The sequence below is a fragment of the Calliphora vicina genome, chromosome 2 (genome assembly GCF_958450345.1).
Source record: "Calliphora vicina chromosome 2, idCalVici1.1, whole genome shotgun sequence".
NCBI lineage: Eukaryota > Metazoa > Arthropoda > Insecta > Diptera > Calliphoridae > Calliphora > Calliphora vicina.
The window spans coordinates 13,437,008-13,456,474 of record NC_088781.1 but is presented as its reverse complement, the minus strand read 5'-3'; the positions used below and the strand labels follow the sequence as shown (position 1 = coordinate 13,456,474).

At 35.5% G+C, this 19,467-nt stretch overlaps 1 protein-coding gene across 1 annotated transcript; it reads left to right on the top strand.

The window, feature by feature from the left end:
• Window positions 1-79: 79 nt before the first annotated feature.
• Window positions 80-17,887, top strand: BBS8 (tetratricopeptide repeat protein 8). Its single transcript, XM_065501045.1, has 5 exons — window positions 80-866; window positions 16,371-16,576; window positions 16,638-17,344; window positions 17,432-17,606; window positions 17,669-17,887. Exons 1-5 carry the CDS (start codon window positions 113-115, stop codon window positions 17,885-17,887), a joined length of 2,061 nt encoding a protein of 686 aa, XP_065357117.1. The 5' UTR covers window positions 80-112.
• The last annotated feature ends 1,580 nt before the right edge of the window (window positions 17,888-19,467 follow it).

Below are 19,467 nucleotides of genomic sequence, written 5' to 3'. Positions count from 1 at the left end.
GTGTAGTTTAGAAAAAATACCTCTTTTATATCGTAACGAATTGAAGGACGGACAAAAGGACGCCAAAAATATAAAAAAAATAAATAAATAAAAAACAGAACAACACACAATTATGATGGCTACTGCTACACAACAACATCAGCAACAACATTCCAAAGAATTTAAAACAAATGTTATGAATAATGATGATAATAATATTGTTGATGCAGTAACAGCAACAACAACAGCAACATCAGCAGCAGCACCAGCGTCTACAACTTTAGCTGATATTTCAGGTCTGCTCTCAACCACTTCAGCTTCTATAGAAAAATCTTTGGCGACCATGGAATTGCAATATTTTAAGGCTGTCTCGCTATATCGACGTCGAAATTATGAAAAATGTGTTGAGGTGTGCAATGCAATGTTACAAGCAGGTCACGAAAATAATGTCCAAATGTTTAATACACCACCGGATGAAGAAGAGGAAAATGGTAATGCAGCAGCAGCAGTTGGTGCTGGTGAAGAGTTGTTGTTATTGAACAATAGCTATGGCAGTAGTAGTGGTGGTGCTGGTACTGGTCCAGGTACTGGTAGTAGTGGTGCCGGTATAAGTAACAACAGTAGCATTCAAAGATACAGTAGCAATTTGCAACGCATGGCCGTCAGGCAGGGTGGACGCCAACGTGGCATTTATGGCAACAATGTTTCATCTTCTTCTGCCGCCAATAGCACTGCAGCTGCTTCTTCTTCGACGTCGTCATCGTCGACATCATCGTTTAGCATCATGCCCACGTGGATGATGGAAGGCGTTTGGCAATTAAAAATGCGCGCACTTACGCAACGCATCTATATTGATGACTTGGAAACCAATGATGCAGATGATGCCGGTAAGTCGAATGTTTGCTGGTTGGGTTGAGTGTCTGTATTATATGTATGTATGTATATTTAGGAGTCTGTTGTTATTTTAACGTATGTATGTAAAGTGCTGTTAAGACGCTTTTAAGTGTTTTCATTATAATTTGTGAGGAGTTTTTTTTTCAAGTTTAATTTTTAAATAAAATGAGAAGTGCTTTTAGTAGGTACTAAATTTAAAAGAAAAATATGCTCTAAAAAATTGTTTTATGCTGTAAAAATCGAAAAATATGCTCTTAAAATTTAAAAAAAAAAGATGATCCTAAAAGAATATCTAAATTTAAAAGCCTTGCGGGATTTTTTAAATTTTTAACTTTTATTTTTAAACATTTGAGCAATGGAACTTTATTTAAAGTATTGGCCATTGTTAGCTATGACCTTTTCCCATCTTTCTAGCACAATATGGATTCCGAGCCAAAACAACGAATTAAGCCAATATCGGATGCTCTGTTCCAAACTCAAGCGTATCCCAGAGAGAGCCTTCTGCATCAATTGAAACAAATATTAGTCGGAAGGGGCTCGGCCTGGACTATAAAGTGGGTGTGGCAAAACTTCCCAACCACTTCTTTCTAAATACTTTTTAACAGCTATTGCAAAATGTGGCCGAAAATTGTCATGATGCAATAATACAGTTTCATGTCTGGCCGCATATTCTAGGCGTTTTGCGGCCAATGCCAGCTTCAAATGAATCAGTTGCAATCGTTAAGGTTTCCTATGATGGTCCGGCCAGATTTTAGTCGGTCATAATAGATAGCATCCTTTTGCTCCAACCAAACACAGATAATTACCTTAGCGCCATGGATATTTGGCTTTAATGTCGATTCGGCTGGTTGGCCTGGCTTCACATACGATCTCTTACGCTTCGGGTTATCGTAATGGATACATTTTTCATCGCAAGTAAGGAGCAAAAATAATTTTTTTATAAGAGAATCGTATCCCAGAGAGACCATTCTGCATTGATCGAAACAAATTGTAGTCGGACACTTCGGAACTTCGGTGGTATAACATTGAAACTCCACCGAAGTAAAATAAATAACGGTTGTTGTCTTGAATAATGAGCCATCTCACCACCAGAGGCGTTGCAACATGCACTAAGAACAAACATAACGCTCAATTCCAGAGTTGTCAAATGAAACCACCTTTCCTTCTACACTATTCCCTTTCCAAATTATTCCCAAACACAATCAATATATAGGCATATTAATTGCCTGTTATTAATTGAGTGTTACTTCTATTTCAAAGTTAATGCAACGATGGAATATAACGGTTTCATGTCTAGGCGAATCAGTTGCCTGCGATACAGGTTCCCTGTGATGGTCTAGCCAGATTTAGCAGCTCATAATAGATAGAACCATTTTTTCCCACCAAATACTGAGAATTACCTTAACGCCATGGATATTTGGCTTTGGTGTCGTTACGGCTAGTTGGTCGGGCTTCACATACGATCTCTTACGTTTCGGGTTGTCTTTTAATGCCTTCAAGTTTAATTTCGGAAATGCGAAATCGTATTTCAATTTCCCTTCTTTTGGATGAATCCTGTTGCTTACTAACGTTTCAGGTTATCGTCATGGATCCCTTTTTCATCGCAAATAATGATTCGGTGCAAAAACTATTTTCTTTTAAATCGTTCAAGCATCATTTCGGACATGCAAAATCGTCATTCAAGGTCTCTGGGCTTCATTCGTGTGGTACCCAATTTCCAAGCTTTTGATGAATTCTGCTGCTTGGAAACGTTTTGAAATTTCAGCTTGATCTAGCTCTCAATGATTTTGCAAGCTCTTATTGAGTTTTACTACAATCTTTATGGTGTAATGCTACCAATTCTTCGTCTTCAAACTGGTCTGGGCGATCATTGTATTCCGTATAAAAATCACCACATCTGAACAGCACAAACCAACTCTAGCATTCTCTCACATTCTCTGTTTCTCACAAGACTTCCTCATTTTCCGACATTTATTTGAAATGGGTAAAAACACTAGTCCTGTACTGTCTCCTAGAACTGCTGGGATCCTATCAAAAATAACCCAGCAATTCTAGGAGACAGTACCGAACTAGTGATTTTATCCATCATTTAGGGTGGGAGCTAGTTACTTCAATAGACACGTGACTAGTCATTTTAACACGGGCATGACCTAAGCAGGTTGTCAATTGTCTCTTTTTGATTACAATGGGACTGTCTAATAGCTGATCGAAAGTAGGCAACGCATTGAATTCACATACTGGTTATATAGCGTCAGTAGCTTACTAGCTTTGTAACTGCTTACATGATCAGCTACTTGACTAGTTATTTTAACACGTGCATGTCCTAAGCAGGGGGTCTATTGACCCTTTTGATTACAATGTGACTATCTGATAGCTGATCGAAAGTAGACAACGATTCTGGTGGGTAAAATAAAGTGCAGTACAAAAAAAGTTTGAAATGACTTCACCATAGGTTACTAAGAGACACTAAAGGGACTATTGACTTCATGCTATGTTACATGGAATATCAGTATACTTAAATAAAAATAAAAATAAACTGTATGAGAATTATATCAACACAATTTGTATAAAACAAGTTTGTACGAATTACTCACAAAACGTTTAAAGTGACTACACTCGAGATTACTTGGAGACACTTAAGTATCAATTGTCTTCACGCTAGATTACTTGGGATGTATAAAGTAATCAATTGCAGTACAAAGTGCATACACGTGTCAAATGGCCCAAACTATATAAATTGGAGTCAGCCAAGTGATAAGACATTTGTGACAATTACTGTTTTTAAGGGATACATTGACTACTTGCTTAACTGCTGGGAAAAGACCAGACGAAAAAGTACAGTTTCACAAAACTGTTCTGTTTCGTTCTCAAATGCTTGATACATATTTGGCAATTACTTTTCCTAATATCTATATCCAAGGACTGACAACAAAATAGTGATGTAATATGGAGAACTGACTGGTGCACAAACAGCTTTTGTTGAATTTGGTTTGTCTTGAAAGAATCACTGTGAAATTTCAACTCACGATCATATTAATGTCTTTCGATCGATCGCTATCGCGATGTAATATTTCTACACTTATTTGGTGCACTTTCAACTATTGTCGAATTATGCAGATTATAATGCGCATTCAATTTGTGCCTTCTAACCAAACAATTCCAGCATAAGTCAGACGATAATCCGGAAATATGATTATCCAACACAGCATCAATTTTCTCCTCGTTCTGGAGCAAATAACGATCACAATAAAGTTTGGAAAACCTGCTTCTCTAAATGTCGAAGATAGTTGTTCCGCATTGATTTTTAGCTTATTAACTTCATACTTCTTAAGTAATCTTTGGCCGTTTTGGAAATCAAATTACAACTTAAAGGTATAATAGTACTGAGCACAGCAAACTTGATAATTTTGATATTGATTTTGTAGTATCTTCATCTCTGTTACCGGTAATGGTATTATTTAATCGTACCCAAATGTTATGGTGAAATTGGTTTTTATCAAAAAATAAACATTATTATTCTCATGATGTTATTTTATCTAAAGTCCATAAACAAAATAACTTATACTAATGCCTATACTCTTTAAAGAAGGTCGGTCAGTGATTACTCAAAAAATGTCTTACATTCTTTTACAACCTCAATATCCTTTTAACTTCTAAACAACAAATTATCAAACAAAATAGTATCTTTGTCTATATTTTCTACTTTTAATGTCATAGTGGAAAAATGTCTTTCATTATACCGAAACACCAATATAATATAGAATTCATAAACAAAATAATATTAAAATATGACCAACAAAATGACATTCTAATGTAAAGTTATGGCCAACAACCAATAACAGCACATTAGCCAACTTAACACAACTTGAAACAATCTATATAATACAATTTCTGTGGCTAAATAACAAACGACATGTTTATAACAAAAACAGCAACAAGAAAAAAATAATAAAAAATCAAGAATGGTCAAAGCGCATCAAATATCTAAATCTAAGAAAGAAGTCATGTCGATGTAAACGAAGGAAGTGGGGGGAGAACAAATCTATATACATACATAAATATATATAAAAGAGAAACGTTACTGAGTGACTGATAAAGGTTCTTAAGAATAAATTCTTAATTACATTTTCGAAATCATAATAAAACTGCGAAGCATTTTGCTTGGGAATTGAACCCGCAACCCCTTAGATTGATAGTCCAGCACCAAATAATTCCATATTATTGAAATAATTCCATAAATTATTCTTTAACTCAAAGGCTTAAGTAATTCTTTTCAATTCATTTTTTGTAAATGATCGTCGAGCTTTAAAGAATGATGTGTATACCCTGGTGGAAAAGGAGTTTTATTTCTCGAACAGAAGAAAAAACACATTCCAGTTAATTGAATTTCTTTAAAAACCATGTGTACGACTTTTAAAGAATCAGAAGAGAACTTATTATCCCCAGCTGATGATTGTGCTCAACTATAATTGATGGCGAAATGCTCTCTATTGGAAAAACTACACCATTTTTCATTGAAATTGAGAAAATTCCAAATGAAATAGAGAATTTCCATTTCAAATTGAGAAAATTCCAATTGAAATTGAGAATTTCCATTTTAAATTGAGAAAATTCCAAATGAAATTGAGAATTTCCATTTTAAATTGAGAAAATTCCAAATGAAATTGAGAAATTCAATTTTAAATTGAGAAAATTCCAAATGAAATTGAGAAATTTAAATTGATATTGAGAAAATTTCAAATGAAATTGAGAATTTCTATTTTAAATTGATTCCAAATGAAATTGAGAAAATTCCAAATGAAATTGAGAAATTCAATTTTAAATTGATAAAATTCCAAATGAAATTGAGAAATTTAAATTGAAATTGAGAAAATTTCAAATGAAATTGAGAATTTCTATTTTAAATTGAGAAAATTCCAAATGAAATTGAGAAATTCCATTTGAATTGAGAATTTCCATTTGAAATTGAGAAAATTCCAAATGAAATTGAGAAACTCCATTTCAAATTGAGAAAATTCCAATTGAAATTGAAATTGAGAAAACTCCAAATGAAATTGGGAAAATTCTAAATAAAATTGAGAAACATTATATAAATTATTTTAAACTAAAAAAAACAAAATTAACGATTATATCAAATGTGAAAAGATGTGGTGGTCTGGATAGAGAGACCAATTTCAATTTATTTTGTCGTAAAAAACATTGTTGGTCTCGTGTTGGATCCCGAACAGTTCTTTCGATACCTACTTTCCGTGGCCCCGATATCCACCTGATAAGTGCAATTCGTACCGCAGGCATTATTCAAATGGATAGTCGCAGATGTTCGTTCACTGCCGAAAGCGCAAACGAATGGACAAAAAGTGTTGATAGCAAGAGTTGGGTAATCAGTTATCTGAACTCGTTTTGGTATGTGACAATGCCCCTTGCCACAGTCGTTTATGTGAAATTTTCGACAACTCTTCAGCAACACTTTTACCATTGAGTCCCTATTCACCAATGCTTAACCCTATTGAAATAATTTGGTCCAAAATCCAAAGTATTGTGAAGTCAAAGATGAATATACCAACCGTAAATCCTCTTAATGTAGGAGAGCAGAGGATTTTATATCATCAGGAATTAATTAACGATTCCAAGTCCTGTATAACTACTGGAGATTACAGTAGAGCTATACAGTATATATAACATACAACATCATTCCACCAAAGCGCTTTGGAATTGCAAGATATTCCTGTTGGTCAATAAGACTGTGTACATATTGTTACGTTTTAACCTTTTCAAAACGTTGGTTTATTTCCTTTAAATAAACCGGATACTTTTGATTGCAAATAAAAGCCGTTAATAGTTTGAAAATTGTAACAACACTTTATTTATTCAAATGTTCAACAACAGAATTAAATAGTCACTCATTGTTTTTTATACACGTTTATAAATTTGCAGAAATACAGACACACTTTACAATGTACACGAATTCACTTGAAAAACACAGCACTCAGTTGATGTTTGTTCGAAAAGGGTCTCTGATAAACTCACTCACTACTGCAACCTCTGCCACTATTTATAACACTGCCATCTGCTCTCTAGATTGCTCTTTAACTGTCTAGAGCTTTCTAATACATACGTCATCTGTGGTATACTTTCTACAATGTTCTTTAAATGAATATTCGAATATACGGTCGCAGCAAACAGCGTTGCCAACTTACGATCAATGGTCAACTGAAATTCAATGTTAATAATGCCCACAGATATGTTACAGTTTGCTATTACAGCACTGCTATTTGAAAGCATTATGCTACTTTTAAATCAGCCGTGTTAAAATAGTTATATTTGAATTCAAGTACAATTTCGTAACAATATGTTTTTTGATTAATGTATAGTATAATATTTATTTATGTAGAGTAAAATAAAATTTTCTCAATTTCATTTGGATTTTCTTAATTTCAATTAGAATTTTCCCAATTTCATTTGGAATTTTCTCAATTTGAAATGGAATTTTCTCAATTTCATTTGGAATTTTCTCAATTTAAAATGGAAATTCTCAATTTCATTGGAATTTTCTCAATTTGAAATGGAAATTCTCATTTTCATTTCGAATTTTCTCAATTTAAAATGGAAATTCTCAATTTCATTTGAAATTTTCTCAATATCATGTATAATGTTCTCAATTTCAATGAAAAATGGTGTAGTGTTTCAGAAAGAAAGTTATCGAAGGATTGAACAATTTTAGTTTGCGCTAATGCAGCTGGACCAAAGAAGATAAATTTTTTTTCTCGCAAAAGCAAAGAAACGCCTCTCGTTTCGTAACAAGATTTATTGCAAATTATCTTCATTCAAATAATGGATATTTTTAACGGTTTAATCATTTTTAGAACCGAAATACCTTCCAATCCTTGGTAATGCTCCAAGTCGAACTCCCAAAGAAAAATTAATTAAAACTACAAATGATGGGCATATATTCTACTATACTCATGCCTCCTAATGTCACGCCCCTTAAAACTTATAACGCGAGGGCGGGTCATTAAGTCCGTGACTTTTTGAATGTCTTCTTTGAGCTATATATACATATATGTACAACGTTTCTCCAATCCAAATAAGATTTGTTAAGGTCATCAAAATCGATATTTGTTTTTGAGATGCTTTCATCATTGGAGTCAAATCTCTTTTCGCCGAGCCATTTCTTCTGGTTTGGATAGAAAGTCTCCTGTAGAGCGTCCTTTAGAAAAGCTTTAAAGGCGGTCGCTTAATATGATTACCATACGCTCCACACCTTCGGAAAGAGCAGATCAAATTGGGCGATAATTTACAGGGATATTAGCCTCTCTCTTTTTGGGAACGTTTCTCCAATTGGTTTCCCCTTCCTAAAAATAAGATTTGTCGAGGTCATCAAAATACGTATTTCTTTGTGAGATGATTTCATCGTTGGAGTCAAATCTCTATCCGCCTAGCCGTTTCTTCAGGTTTGTTAACAAGAAATAGTCACTCGGGACCAAAGCCAGAGAATAGGAAAAATGAACGAGGAATTCCAAGCCTAATTCATGGATTTATGCAATGAAAACTATAAATATGTGCAACCTTGCATTGTCATGGTGAAAATTAACTTATTTCTTAGCCAATTGCGGTCAATTTTTTCCAATGTCATCGACCCAATATATTATTGATTGTTTTACCCTTTTGAAGGTAGTCAATGTAGATTATACATCCCAAAAAAACGGTCACCATGACCAAGGCAAATTTATTTACAGGTATACCCAATTCTACAACAAATACAACTTTACCAAAAACAACATGTACTTTGTTTTTGTAAAATTATTTGCTAGCTGTCAAACAGCTAAACAACAGAAGACGGCAAAAATCAAAAACAGGGGTAAAAATAAATAAATACGTGAAATTTACTTTCAATAAGTACTCCATTCACTTTTATATTGTCAATTATTCACTTTTCTACTATTTTATATTTTTTATTAAAAGAAACAAAAACGTTAATTTAAATTAATAAAGAAATGTAAACAAACTTTGACAGCTAGAAGTGAAAAAACAAATCGAGCAAAAAATAGTCAGCTGGCTTTTCGACTTCACCTTATTAGATACACCTTGACCATGACTTTATTGGCTGACAAACCCACATTGGCCTTCTTTGATGCCAACTCACCGACTCTCTGATGTGTTGAGGTGGATCCACGTTTCGTCCACCGTTAAGAAACGGGGCTAAAACTCATCCATATTGCGATTGAACAACGCCTAAAACTCCTGCGAAGTTTTTTATTCTTCTTGGACCAGCCTGCAAAACGTTGTGTTGGATTTAGAAAAATAGGATATGGGAGCGAGTAGTGATTGTGGAAATTCGATTTGAACTTTCCTACATTGAAAATGACAGGAAAGAATTCAGCGGAAAGTTTGTTCCACATACAGACAGTACGGTTAAAGAACTAATTTTCTCTGTAGTGTGTTTAGCGCAGACTTGGGCGATGCCAATTACTTTTCAATTACCAATTACATTACATGTAATTGGTAATTGAAAAATACCAATTACCAATTACTAGCAATTAGTAATTGAAATTTGCCAATTACAAATCCAATTACATTTTATAATTGGCAACCAACAAATACCAATTACAATTACAAGTAATTGGTAATTGGCTTTTATCAATTACCAATTACTGTAATTAGTAATTGGTAAATGGCAATTACCAATTACATATAATTGGTAATTGGTAAAGTAATTGCAAGTAATTGATAAAAAAGTAATTCTAATTACATAACAGGTAATTACATTTAAATTTTTTTCTAAATTTCTAAACAACATTAAATAATAACACTCTGCTACAAAATAACACTTTTTATCAGAACTTGAAAATCGGCCTAATGGGGGTTGTAGGCCTAGGTTAGGACATACTAAAACCGTTTTAAAAGATTTTGAAACACCCTCAAAATATTGAGTTATTTTGAAAAAAACTGTTTAGGTTAGATCCTAGTACTTTAGTACCTAAAGGCAAAAAATTAAGCTTTCATAAATTGTATATTTTTTTTCGTAATTTTTCAAATTTAACAATAACACAGGCAACAAAATCGAAAAAAATTAGAGGCTTTTAAAACCGCTACACAATTTTGATGTATTGTGGTTCCAGTAGTTATGGTCCAAACTTTAAATTCTATGGAAAAGTTTTTTTTGTAAAATCGTGAATTTTTTTAGACGTTTCTCCACATAATTTATGATAACTCAAAAAGGGTTAGTCCGATATTATAAAAATAAACTTAGAAACGTTTAAAGTTACATAACCTTTAATCCGCTATTTATTGCGATTTAATCGGCTCAGTAGTTTCTTAGTTATAATAACAAATTGAGCAAATTAGTTTGTTTTAAAAAAATCGAAAACGGCAGAAATTGTTCAGATTTATTGCCTTATCGCAAAGCCTCAATTAATAGAATACACTTATTTTCAGAAAATTGTATTTTAAAATCATCAATATTTTGATCGAGCTGAAAGTAATAACCCAGCAGTTAAGAAAGTAGTAAATCTATCCCTTATAGACAAATGTTTGATGACTTGATTGACTCCAATTGATATATTTTGGGTCATTTGAAACGTATGTGCTATTTGTATTGCAGAGAGATATCAATTAGTTACTTTATGCATCCCATGTAATCTAGCGTAAAGACAATTGTCACTTAAGTGCATCTAAGTAATCTAAGTATTGCATTCGTCGCTATGTAATACAAAGGATCAATTGACCCTCTGCTTGGGACATTCACGTGTTAAAATAACTAGTCACATAGCTAGTTATGTAACTAGTTGTCACCCTAAATGATAGGTAAAATTACTAGTCTCATACAACTGCTGGGAAATGACTGCGGTAAAACTTTGTATCTATGTGAAGTTACAAAATCGTTCGATAACGAAATCTCTTAAAAATTGAAATTGCAAATTGTAATGAAACATAACATAACTCTAAACTTTTTTGAAGCGAAATGTTTTGAAATGATAATTTTCAATTGTTCATAGAAATGAAGAAGTTAGTCGACAACATTTGGAGTTATTTCTATAACAAATTCGACAAATATGTTGCCCATTGACGACAAAAACTTCTACTTTTATTAAAAACTTGGATAATATGCACATAAATATGCATTTTGAAATTAAATATAACTAAATATTCATTATTAATAAAATATGCAAAAATATGCACTAATAAATCAATGCCATTTTACAGCAAAATGTGCGATTTTAATAGATAATTGTCTACATTTTATTTGGACGTTCGAGAAAAAACATGCATTTACATATTAATCCCTAGTAATAATATGTTTGGATTCCATTATTTTTTTTTATTTTTGGTATATTGTGTAATGTACGAGTTATTTAATAATTACATTGTTGGTAATAAATACTTTAAAAGTAATCATTACACATTTTTTATCAATTACTTTCTATTTCAATTAATTTTTACCCATTACATGTAATTTGTAATTGACAATAACCAAATACCAATTACATGTAATTAGTAATTGGCAATAACCAACTACCAATTATATGTAATTGGTAATTGGCATTCACCAATTACAAATTACATTTAATTGGTAATTGGCATTTGTCAATTACAAATTACTTATAATTGGTAATTGGTTATTGCCAATTACCAATTACACGTAATTGGTAATTGGTCCTGTAATTAATTACAAAATGTAATTGGTAGTGCCCAAGTCTGGTTTAGCGGTCCAATGGCCAATCGACCACAAAGGGATGTGTTCTTCATGAAAACCCTGTGCTACGTAAAAATCTGCGGGTATCAGACTCAAGTTCCCTAATTTCTTCATAACATTGTAGTACCGACAGAACATTGAAACGAAGCCCAAATTGCGTCGGTGCTCCAGTGAATCTATAGAGTTGGATACCCTACTATCACCAATAATCACCTTTACCCTCTCCAGTACGCGGTCGAGATGTTTCAAAATAGACTTTGCAGCACCGGCCTATACATGGGAGTTGTATTCCATTTTCGTTCGGATAAAAGTGGTGTAAAAAGTAAGGAGATCCGATGGACTGAAGTAATTCCAGCACCGTTTCAGAAAACCGAGACAATTGAAAGCTTCTTTCTTTCGACCCTATTAGCACGACCCTTTTCAAAGATTATCATAAGGTACCGATTATGGCAATTATTCATGTTTTGCCTCATTGCCCCAATCTCCGACAGGCTTGGTCTATAACTGAATGAATATGAATGGCAAATGTTGCTGTCATCTGCAAAATAATAGATAGGGTTGGAAGTTTGACGTAGAAGGTCGTTTAGAAAAATAAGGAATAGAGTAGGAGCAAGAACACGTTTGATGAGATCCTCGTATATTTCTCTATATAAAGCGAGTTGAGACTGTGCGTCCAGAACATTTGACATCTTCCGTGCTTGTACGGACACAACGAAATTCAGCATTTAATGCTGTATCCTTAAAAACTAGTGCTGGTTCACACACGTCAAGTTTACTTGAACAAGTCTGGAGTTTATAGAAGAGGAGAGTTGAAGAAAAACTGGAAAATCTTTCCAATCTTCTCTCCTCTATCAGCTACAAACTCAAGCCTCGCACAAGTAAACTTGACGTGTTTGAACCAGCACTTATTAAACAATTTTTAATTACGATTGGGATGGCTAAGCGAACCGGGTCAGCTAGTATTTAATACTTAATATTTTGTTTACAATGAAAAACCAACCACAGAGTAATAGAATCTCTACTATGTTGTATGCAACCAAATCACACAAAAACCAACAATCAAACAAGACAACATTGCCAACATCCAGCGACCACTACCATCAAAATACACATTGTATCATCATTGTATTTGGGAGTAGAACTTACAACTAACAAACATTTTACGAGGCAACTAATAGAAGGAGTAGTAGTATGTGCTGCCTGGACAGCACAACACAACACAAGTATAAAGAAACACTTATACTTAATTATGATGATAAATACATAAACCTTAACCTCAAGAAGAATTTAATCCAACAATATGACCGACATTCCATGTAATAATATGCAGCAAAGCTTTGAAGAACTCAAGTGAGCAGAATTGAAAACAACAACTAAGAAAAGAATTTTCAAATAAAATACAACTAAAGTAAGAAAAAAGTTATGCGCTGTGTTTTGTTTGATTGTGTGTCCACAAGATGTTTTTCTTTTTTGCTCCTTTCTTGCATCCATCGTTCGTTCCTTCGTTGGTTTGAACACATCTACGCTAGCTACGTCTTCTTAACCACATTACAGCAACCGCCGCGTCTTGATATTGGTGGACGTCGGTGTATAAAACTGAAAATGGACTATGCGGTTGCATGAACGAACGGATGAACAGCAACAACAATGCACTATGGCTGGGTTTTGCAGTTGGCAACATATAAAAATAGTTTTCATTTTTAATAAATTACACTATACATGTTGTTATAGATGAAATCTCATCAAATGAGTTCAAGATCAATTCAAGGGTACCGCAAGGCTCCGTCCTTTCTGCTACTCTATTCCTTATTTTTCTAAACGACCTTCAACGTCAAACTTCCAACCCTATCTACAGTTTTGCAAATGACAGCAACATTTGCCATCCATTTTCATAGACCGCGTACAGGAGAGGGCGAAGTTGCTTATCGGTGACAGTAGGGTATGTAGTTCTATTGATTCCCTGGAACATCGTCGTAATGTGGGTTATGCTTCACTATTCAACCGATACTACAACGGTATGTGCTCGTTCTTCGGCAAGGGCTCATCAATTCGTTGTCGACTGGACAGTGGATCGCATTACACTATAAAAAGTATGGAAATCACCCCAAATTCATCTGAGAACCAAGCTCCATCTCTTTTTATCTATCATGCGTTCAGTCCTGTTGTATGGCTGAGAATCCTAGCAACGCAACCTGCAATCCTTACACAAATCGCTCTTTACGAAAACTGCTCAAGATATTTTGGCCGAATGTTATTTATTTTTATTTTTCTTCTTCTTGGCCCAGTACTCAGAAGATGAATATAGGTTATGGGAGGGAGGAAAGAGGGAGTAGTGTTTGTGACAGAAAAGACTTGAGCGGGAAGTTTGTTCCACGGCTAAAGAACGAATTTTTCATGTTGTGTGTTATGCGATCCACTGGCCAATCGACCACAAAGGGATGTGTTCTTGATGAGAAACGTGTATTACGTTCAAATCTGCGGGTATCAGGAACAAGTTCCCTAATTTCATCAGAACACATTCCATTGTAGTAACGATAGAACAGTGCAACACAATCCACATTGCGACGGTGCTCCAGTGAATCAATAGAGTTGGATACTCTACTGTAAATAGTGAGGAGATCAGATGGAGTGAAGTAATTCCTACACCGTTTCAGAAATCCGAGACACTTGAATGAATCTTTCGACACTTGAAAAATGTGTTTAGACCAACGGACATCACATTGTATTTTCATGCCGAGAACATCAAGAGCGTCAAAATTTTTCACCATCCATAAATACAGATGAAGCAACATAGTCTGTCGTTCGTTTTTGTGTCAACATGCAACACTGAGTCTTGCAAGCGACCCCACTCGGAGATTGTCACAAGGGAATCATTCATGTTTTGCCTCATTGTCCCAATCTCCGACAGGCTTGGTCTATAACTGAATGAATAAGAATGGCAAATGTTGCTGTCATCTGCAAAAGAATAGATATGGTTGGAAGTTTGACGTAGAAGGTCATTTAGAAAGATAATAAATAGGGTAGGAGAAAGAACAGAGCCTTGCCCTGAATTAATTTTGAACTAATTTGATGAGATTTCATCTATACCAACTCGTATAGTGCGATCTCTGAGAAAGCTCTATATAAAAGAAATCAGACGCACCAACAACAACGTAGCCAAGGTGACAATCGATCCTTAAGGTAGTAGGAGAAGAGCAGACCCGCTAACACCTGGAGGAGACAAATCAAGACTGAAACAAACTCAACTGGATAGTTTTGGGGCGAAGTGAAACTGATAGCTTGGGATAGATCACAATGGAAAAACTTTGTTGTGGCCCTTTGTTCCACCTTGGAACCATAAGAATCAATATATGTCAACCGCGTGCAAACGGTGCATTTTTCTGGATAAATGGTCTGTCGTGGATTGGTCTCACTTCACAAAGCAAAAATGAGCATCATCGCTTAACACAATTTCGAAATAAAACAGTCGTCTATAAGTTGAGCGAGAATCAATGAATGATTTTCAAAGGAAATTTGGATAATTTGGTAGCATTGTTACAGAGTAAATCTATTCATGATGATTTGCCAGAATCAAAAAGTGACAGTTAGTTTGACAGTTAACTCTTTCGTAAGTTCTATGGGGCTTAAAGAAACATTCCCTTTTAGTGGCTAAATATTGGAAAGCTGGTGAAGAAATGAGCACTTAGTAGATCATCTAATGACCAGACCAGACGAAGTTCTTTTAGTATCGAAAAGATGTTCAGAAATTAATAATACGATTTTTTGCTATTGTTTTCGCGTCTTTCCCATGTAATCCCAGTGCAATCCTACATGGGAAAGACGCGAAAACAATAGCAAAAAATCATATAAAATGAAGATGCTTTGTGGAAGCCAAATGCTCCCAAAACGGATGGAGAAAAAAAATTAAATTTTAAATTAAATCAAATTTTTAATTTCGGAACATCTTTCGACATTTATTGGAGTATCGTGCGTCTCCATGTACGATGATACCATAATATCCAGTCTATTGCTATTTTTGCCTTGTATCAGTTTCTTTAATCGGTTTGTTCTTCCAGCGAAGTAGTTGCCATCTGTCGTTGCCTAGAAACAACGCCCTCTGTATATTTGGTGTAGTGGTGGAGAACCTTGCTAATCTTTGATTGCTACGTTTTTCCCAGGGGGTGGATGCTGTCTGAGCTTTGCCATGACATTATCCTCTTTTCCAGAGGGAGAGGTGTTCAGGGGGCTTCTTGGATGGGTTGTTAAAGGGAAGACACTTTTTCGTCCTCTGCCAGGGACCGAACCCGTGTTTACTGTTTTTATTATCTTCATATTTGTTCAAAAAAAATCGACATGACTCCCTACTCCAAAATAACTATAATAATTCTACCCCTTGCCCATAGTGCAATGCTAGTAAGTGCATTGATGGCATGATCATCATCATGCTGTAAGAAGAGGAAAAATAATATTGAGGGAAAAAAAGAACACAGTGAATATATAAAAAAAATAAAGGTTTAAGACACGCATCCAAAACTTTGTACATATTTAAGCTCATAGTATCTTGTTTAGTACTGCCCACATTCCATTGTGTTCAATCACCTTGAATACTTGGATATCTTAAAGGTTTTTACAACAACAAAATAAGTTTGGATTTTTTGTAAATGTAAAAATATGTAAGAGAGTATGATTTGTTTTGGTTTTTTTTTTTTAATAAAATTTTTTGCAAGTAGGGTTTTAAAATTAAATGTTTAAGAGATGTGGTGTGGTTGATACCCGTATTCAAGTTGGAATTTGTATTATTTTTTTGTTGTTGTCTGAATTCTAGTAAACGAGGAAGTGGAATTTGAGCGTATTGCCACAACAGCCAGACCCGGAACTTCAATTAAAACTGCTTTTGTACCCAGGCCCAGTACAAGTACTTTAAGAGGCTCCACAGCCTCTAGTTTGTATCAACGCAAAGCTGTAGGAACTGCCGAAAGTGTTAATAGGCGGATACTTACTTCAAGCATGTCGCGGCCTACATCGGGCATGGTAAGCTATTTGTTGTGGAAAAGTGTACATTTATTATAAACCTTTTTTGTATAATTTATAGGCTCGTCCTGGCACTAGTGGCTTAAGCCGGCCCGGTTCCTCTTTGGGCAGCCGTCCAGCTTCACGCTGTGGTACTGCTTCACGTGTTAGAGCCAGCTCAGCGGCTGCTTTCAATATAGGCGATAGCACGGCTCCCTTGTATCAAGCATCACGCCTAAATCCCACCATTTATGCAGAGCGTAAAGTTTTAGTTAAAGCGCTCTTTCAATTTCTCTACTATCATGAGGCAGATGTTTTGAAGGCCTACTCCTTGTGTGAAGCTGTCATGGAAGTGCATAAACAAAAACGTGGCTCCTCCGCCTCTCTACGTTCGTTGGCCAATTGTGATGAATGGTGGTGGCAACAGCAAATGGGACGTTGTCTCTTAGCCTTAAAATATCCTCGAAAAGCTGAATCCTATTTACAGCAATCGTTGAATGCCTTTCCACATCCTGATACTTATATTTTACTTTCGCGTTTGTATCAGCGTTTAGAGCAGACAGAAAGGGCTATGGATTTGATACAGACTGCCGTGGATAAACATCCGTTTGATGTTACTTTTCGCATCGAACAGGGTCGTTTGTTGGATGAAATGTCTAAGCAGGATGATGCCATGCAAATGTATCGTTTGATATCGAAATTAAATCCCATAAATGTTGAGGCCTTGGCCTGCATAGCCTTGAATTACTTTTACGATAACAATCCGGAAATGGCTTTGATGTATTATAGGTGATGATTAGTCTTAATTTAAAGAAGAATATTAATACTTCTCCTCTTAATAAAGTTAATAAGTTAATATTTTTTTAACAATTTCAGACGCATTCTTTCATTGGGCGTCCATTCGGCAGAGCTGTACTGCAACATTGCTTTGTGTTGTCTCTATGGCGGTCAAATCGATCTGGTTTTACCATGTTTTCAAAGAGCTTTAGCAGCCGCCAAGTCATCTGAACAAAAAGCTGACATTTGGTATAATCTTAGTTTTGTGGCCATTGTAAGTTATCCCTAAACTTATCCCCAAAAACATTTTATATTTTTGAATCTTATAAATTTCAGACCACCGGCGATTTTAATTTGGCCAAGCGTTGCCTACAGCTCTGTCTCACTTCAGATGCTCGCAATGGTGCCGCTTTAAATAATTTGGCAGTTTTGGCCGCTTATACTGGTGATGTTTTGAAAGCTAAATCGTACCTGAATGCTGCCAAGGATGTGTTGGTAGAATCAATGGAAATTGAGAATAATTTGAAATATATGAATGATCATTATAAATTGTAAGATGCTTAGATATACATACATAGTTAAAAACTTAAAAGTATAAATGTTTGTTGGTGTTAATAAATTTATGGTTGTAAATGTAATATTTAAATGGACTTGTAAGATCCCCATATTTTCTCTCATACAATTGCGTAGGAGAGAGAACCTGTAACATTAGGCAAGGTAATACAAAATAGATTTTCATTCATCATTTTCATCTCATTCCATGATACTTCTGGAAGTCGTTCTCAATTTGGCGTCTCATAGTGTTTGCAGATGGGGACAGGTGTGCTGTAGCCTTGGGAATTATATAATGAGCGACAATCGTATAGGCCGATTTTCCACCTGTTACCTGTAGCGAAAACACTCAAAGCTCTTCTCCTCCCCCAGCTGACCCGTCAACTTCCACCAGCTCGTCACCAACATGGATTCCGTAAGATGCACAGCACCACAACAGCATTATCCGCCATAGTCACTCAGACCTCATAGGGCCTTCGCCACTGTCATTCACGCCACACTCTTCTAGGACATTCTGCAATCCACGATTCCCTTCGACACGAAGAAATGGATAGTGAACTATATGAGTGGCAGGCAGTCGTTCGAGGATTTTAGGGACAAATGCTCAACACCCCGTAGAGTTGAACAAGGAAACCTTCAGGGCGGGGTCCTGTCACCGCTCCTGTTTAACTATTACTCTCTAAACTTCCGGTGCCCCCACCTGGTGTAGAGGTAATCACTTATGAGAACGACTTCACTATATTGGCAACAGGTCACAACGTTGATGAGCTATGCAGTATGGTAAATGGTCATCTCAATGAAATCCACAATTTCTTTACTGCACGTAACCTACAGTTATCAACAACGAAGTCATCGGCCACACTCTTCGCCACATGCGCGACGTACAAATTCCGACAGTGAACCACCCGAAATCACGCATTAACTGCGAAATAGGAACTAGCCGGCTGTACTTGGGGTATGGACAAAGAAACCTTGCTAACTACCTACAAGTCGATTGGTCGGACAGTGGTCAAATATACTGCTCCAGTGTGGTCACCTTCGTTAAGTGATACGCAGTGGAGAAATATTCAAAGCTGTCAAACCGCAGCCTTCAAATTACCTCTAAACACCAAGTTCACCAGGAAATTAAGGTTCTACCGGTCAAGAAACACAACTTCATGTTGATGCAACAGTTCCTTCTGGAATGTCATCGGAAGAGTCATCCAAACTTCGACATCACACAGTTGAAGTCATACAGGACTGACATGCCTCGGAGGAGACGCAGATACGAGGAGAGCATACAGAGGTATGTGCATTTGATCGCCGCTTGTATATGACAGCTTTGAACGACATTCACAGCTTTGAGCGATGTTCACATCTAACGGTTCACATCTACGTTTTCACAAATCTAGATTTGAAATGGTGACTGGCCAGAAAGTTCTAAGGTTGGCAAATGCCTGCGAACTGATGCCTCTTCTTTTTGAAATTATTCTTCCCAGATAGAAGAACGTATCAATCTCATCAACTGTTTGCCCCGAAAGCGGGAATTGAGTGTTGCATGATGAGTTTATTGACTTTGTTTGGTGGGATAGATGGCCTATGAT

Coding starts and splice junctions, on each gene's coding strand:
- BBS8 (XM_065501045.1), top strand. CDS start 113: ATGATGGCTACTGCTACACAACAACATCAGCAACAACATTCCAAAGAA. Junction 867..16,370: donor CAATGATGCAGATGATGCCG/GTAAGTCGAATG, acceptor TCTGAATTCTAG/TAAACGAGGAAGTGGAATTT. Junction 16,577..16,637: donor CGCGGCCTACATCGGGCATG/GTAAGCTATTTG, acceptor TATAATTTATAG/GCTCGTCCTGGCACTAGTGG.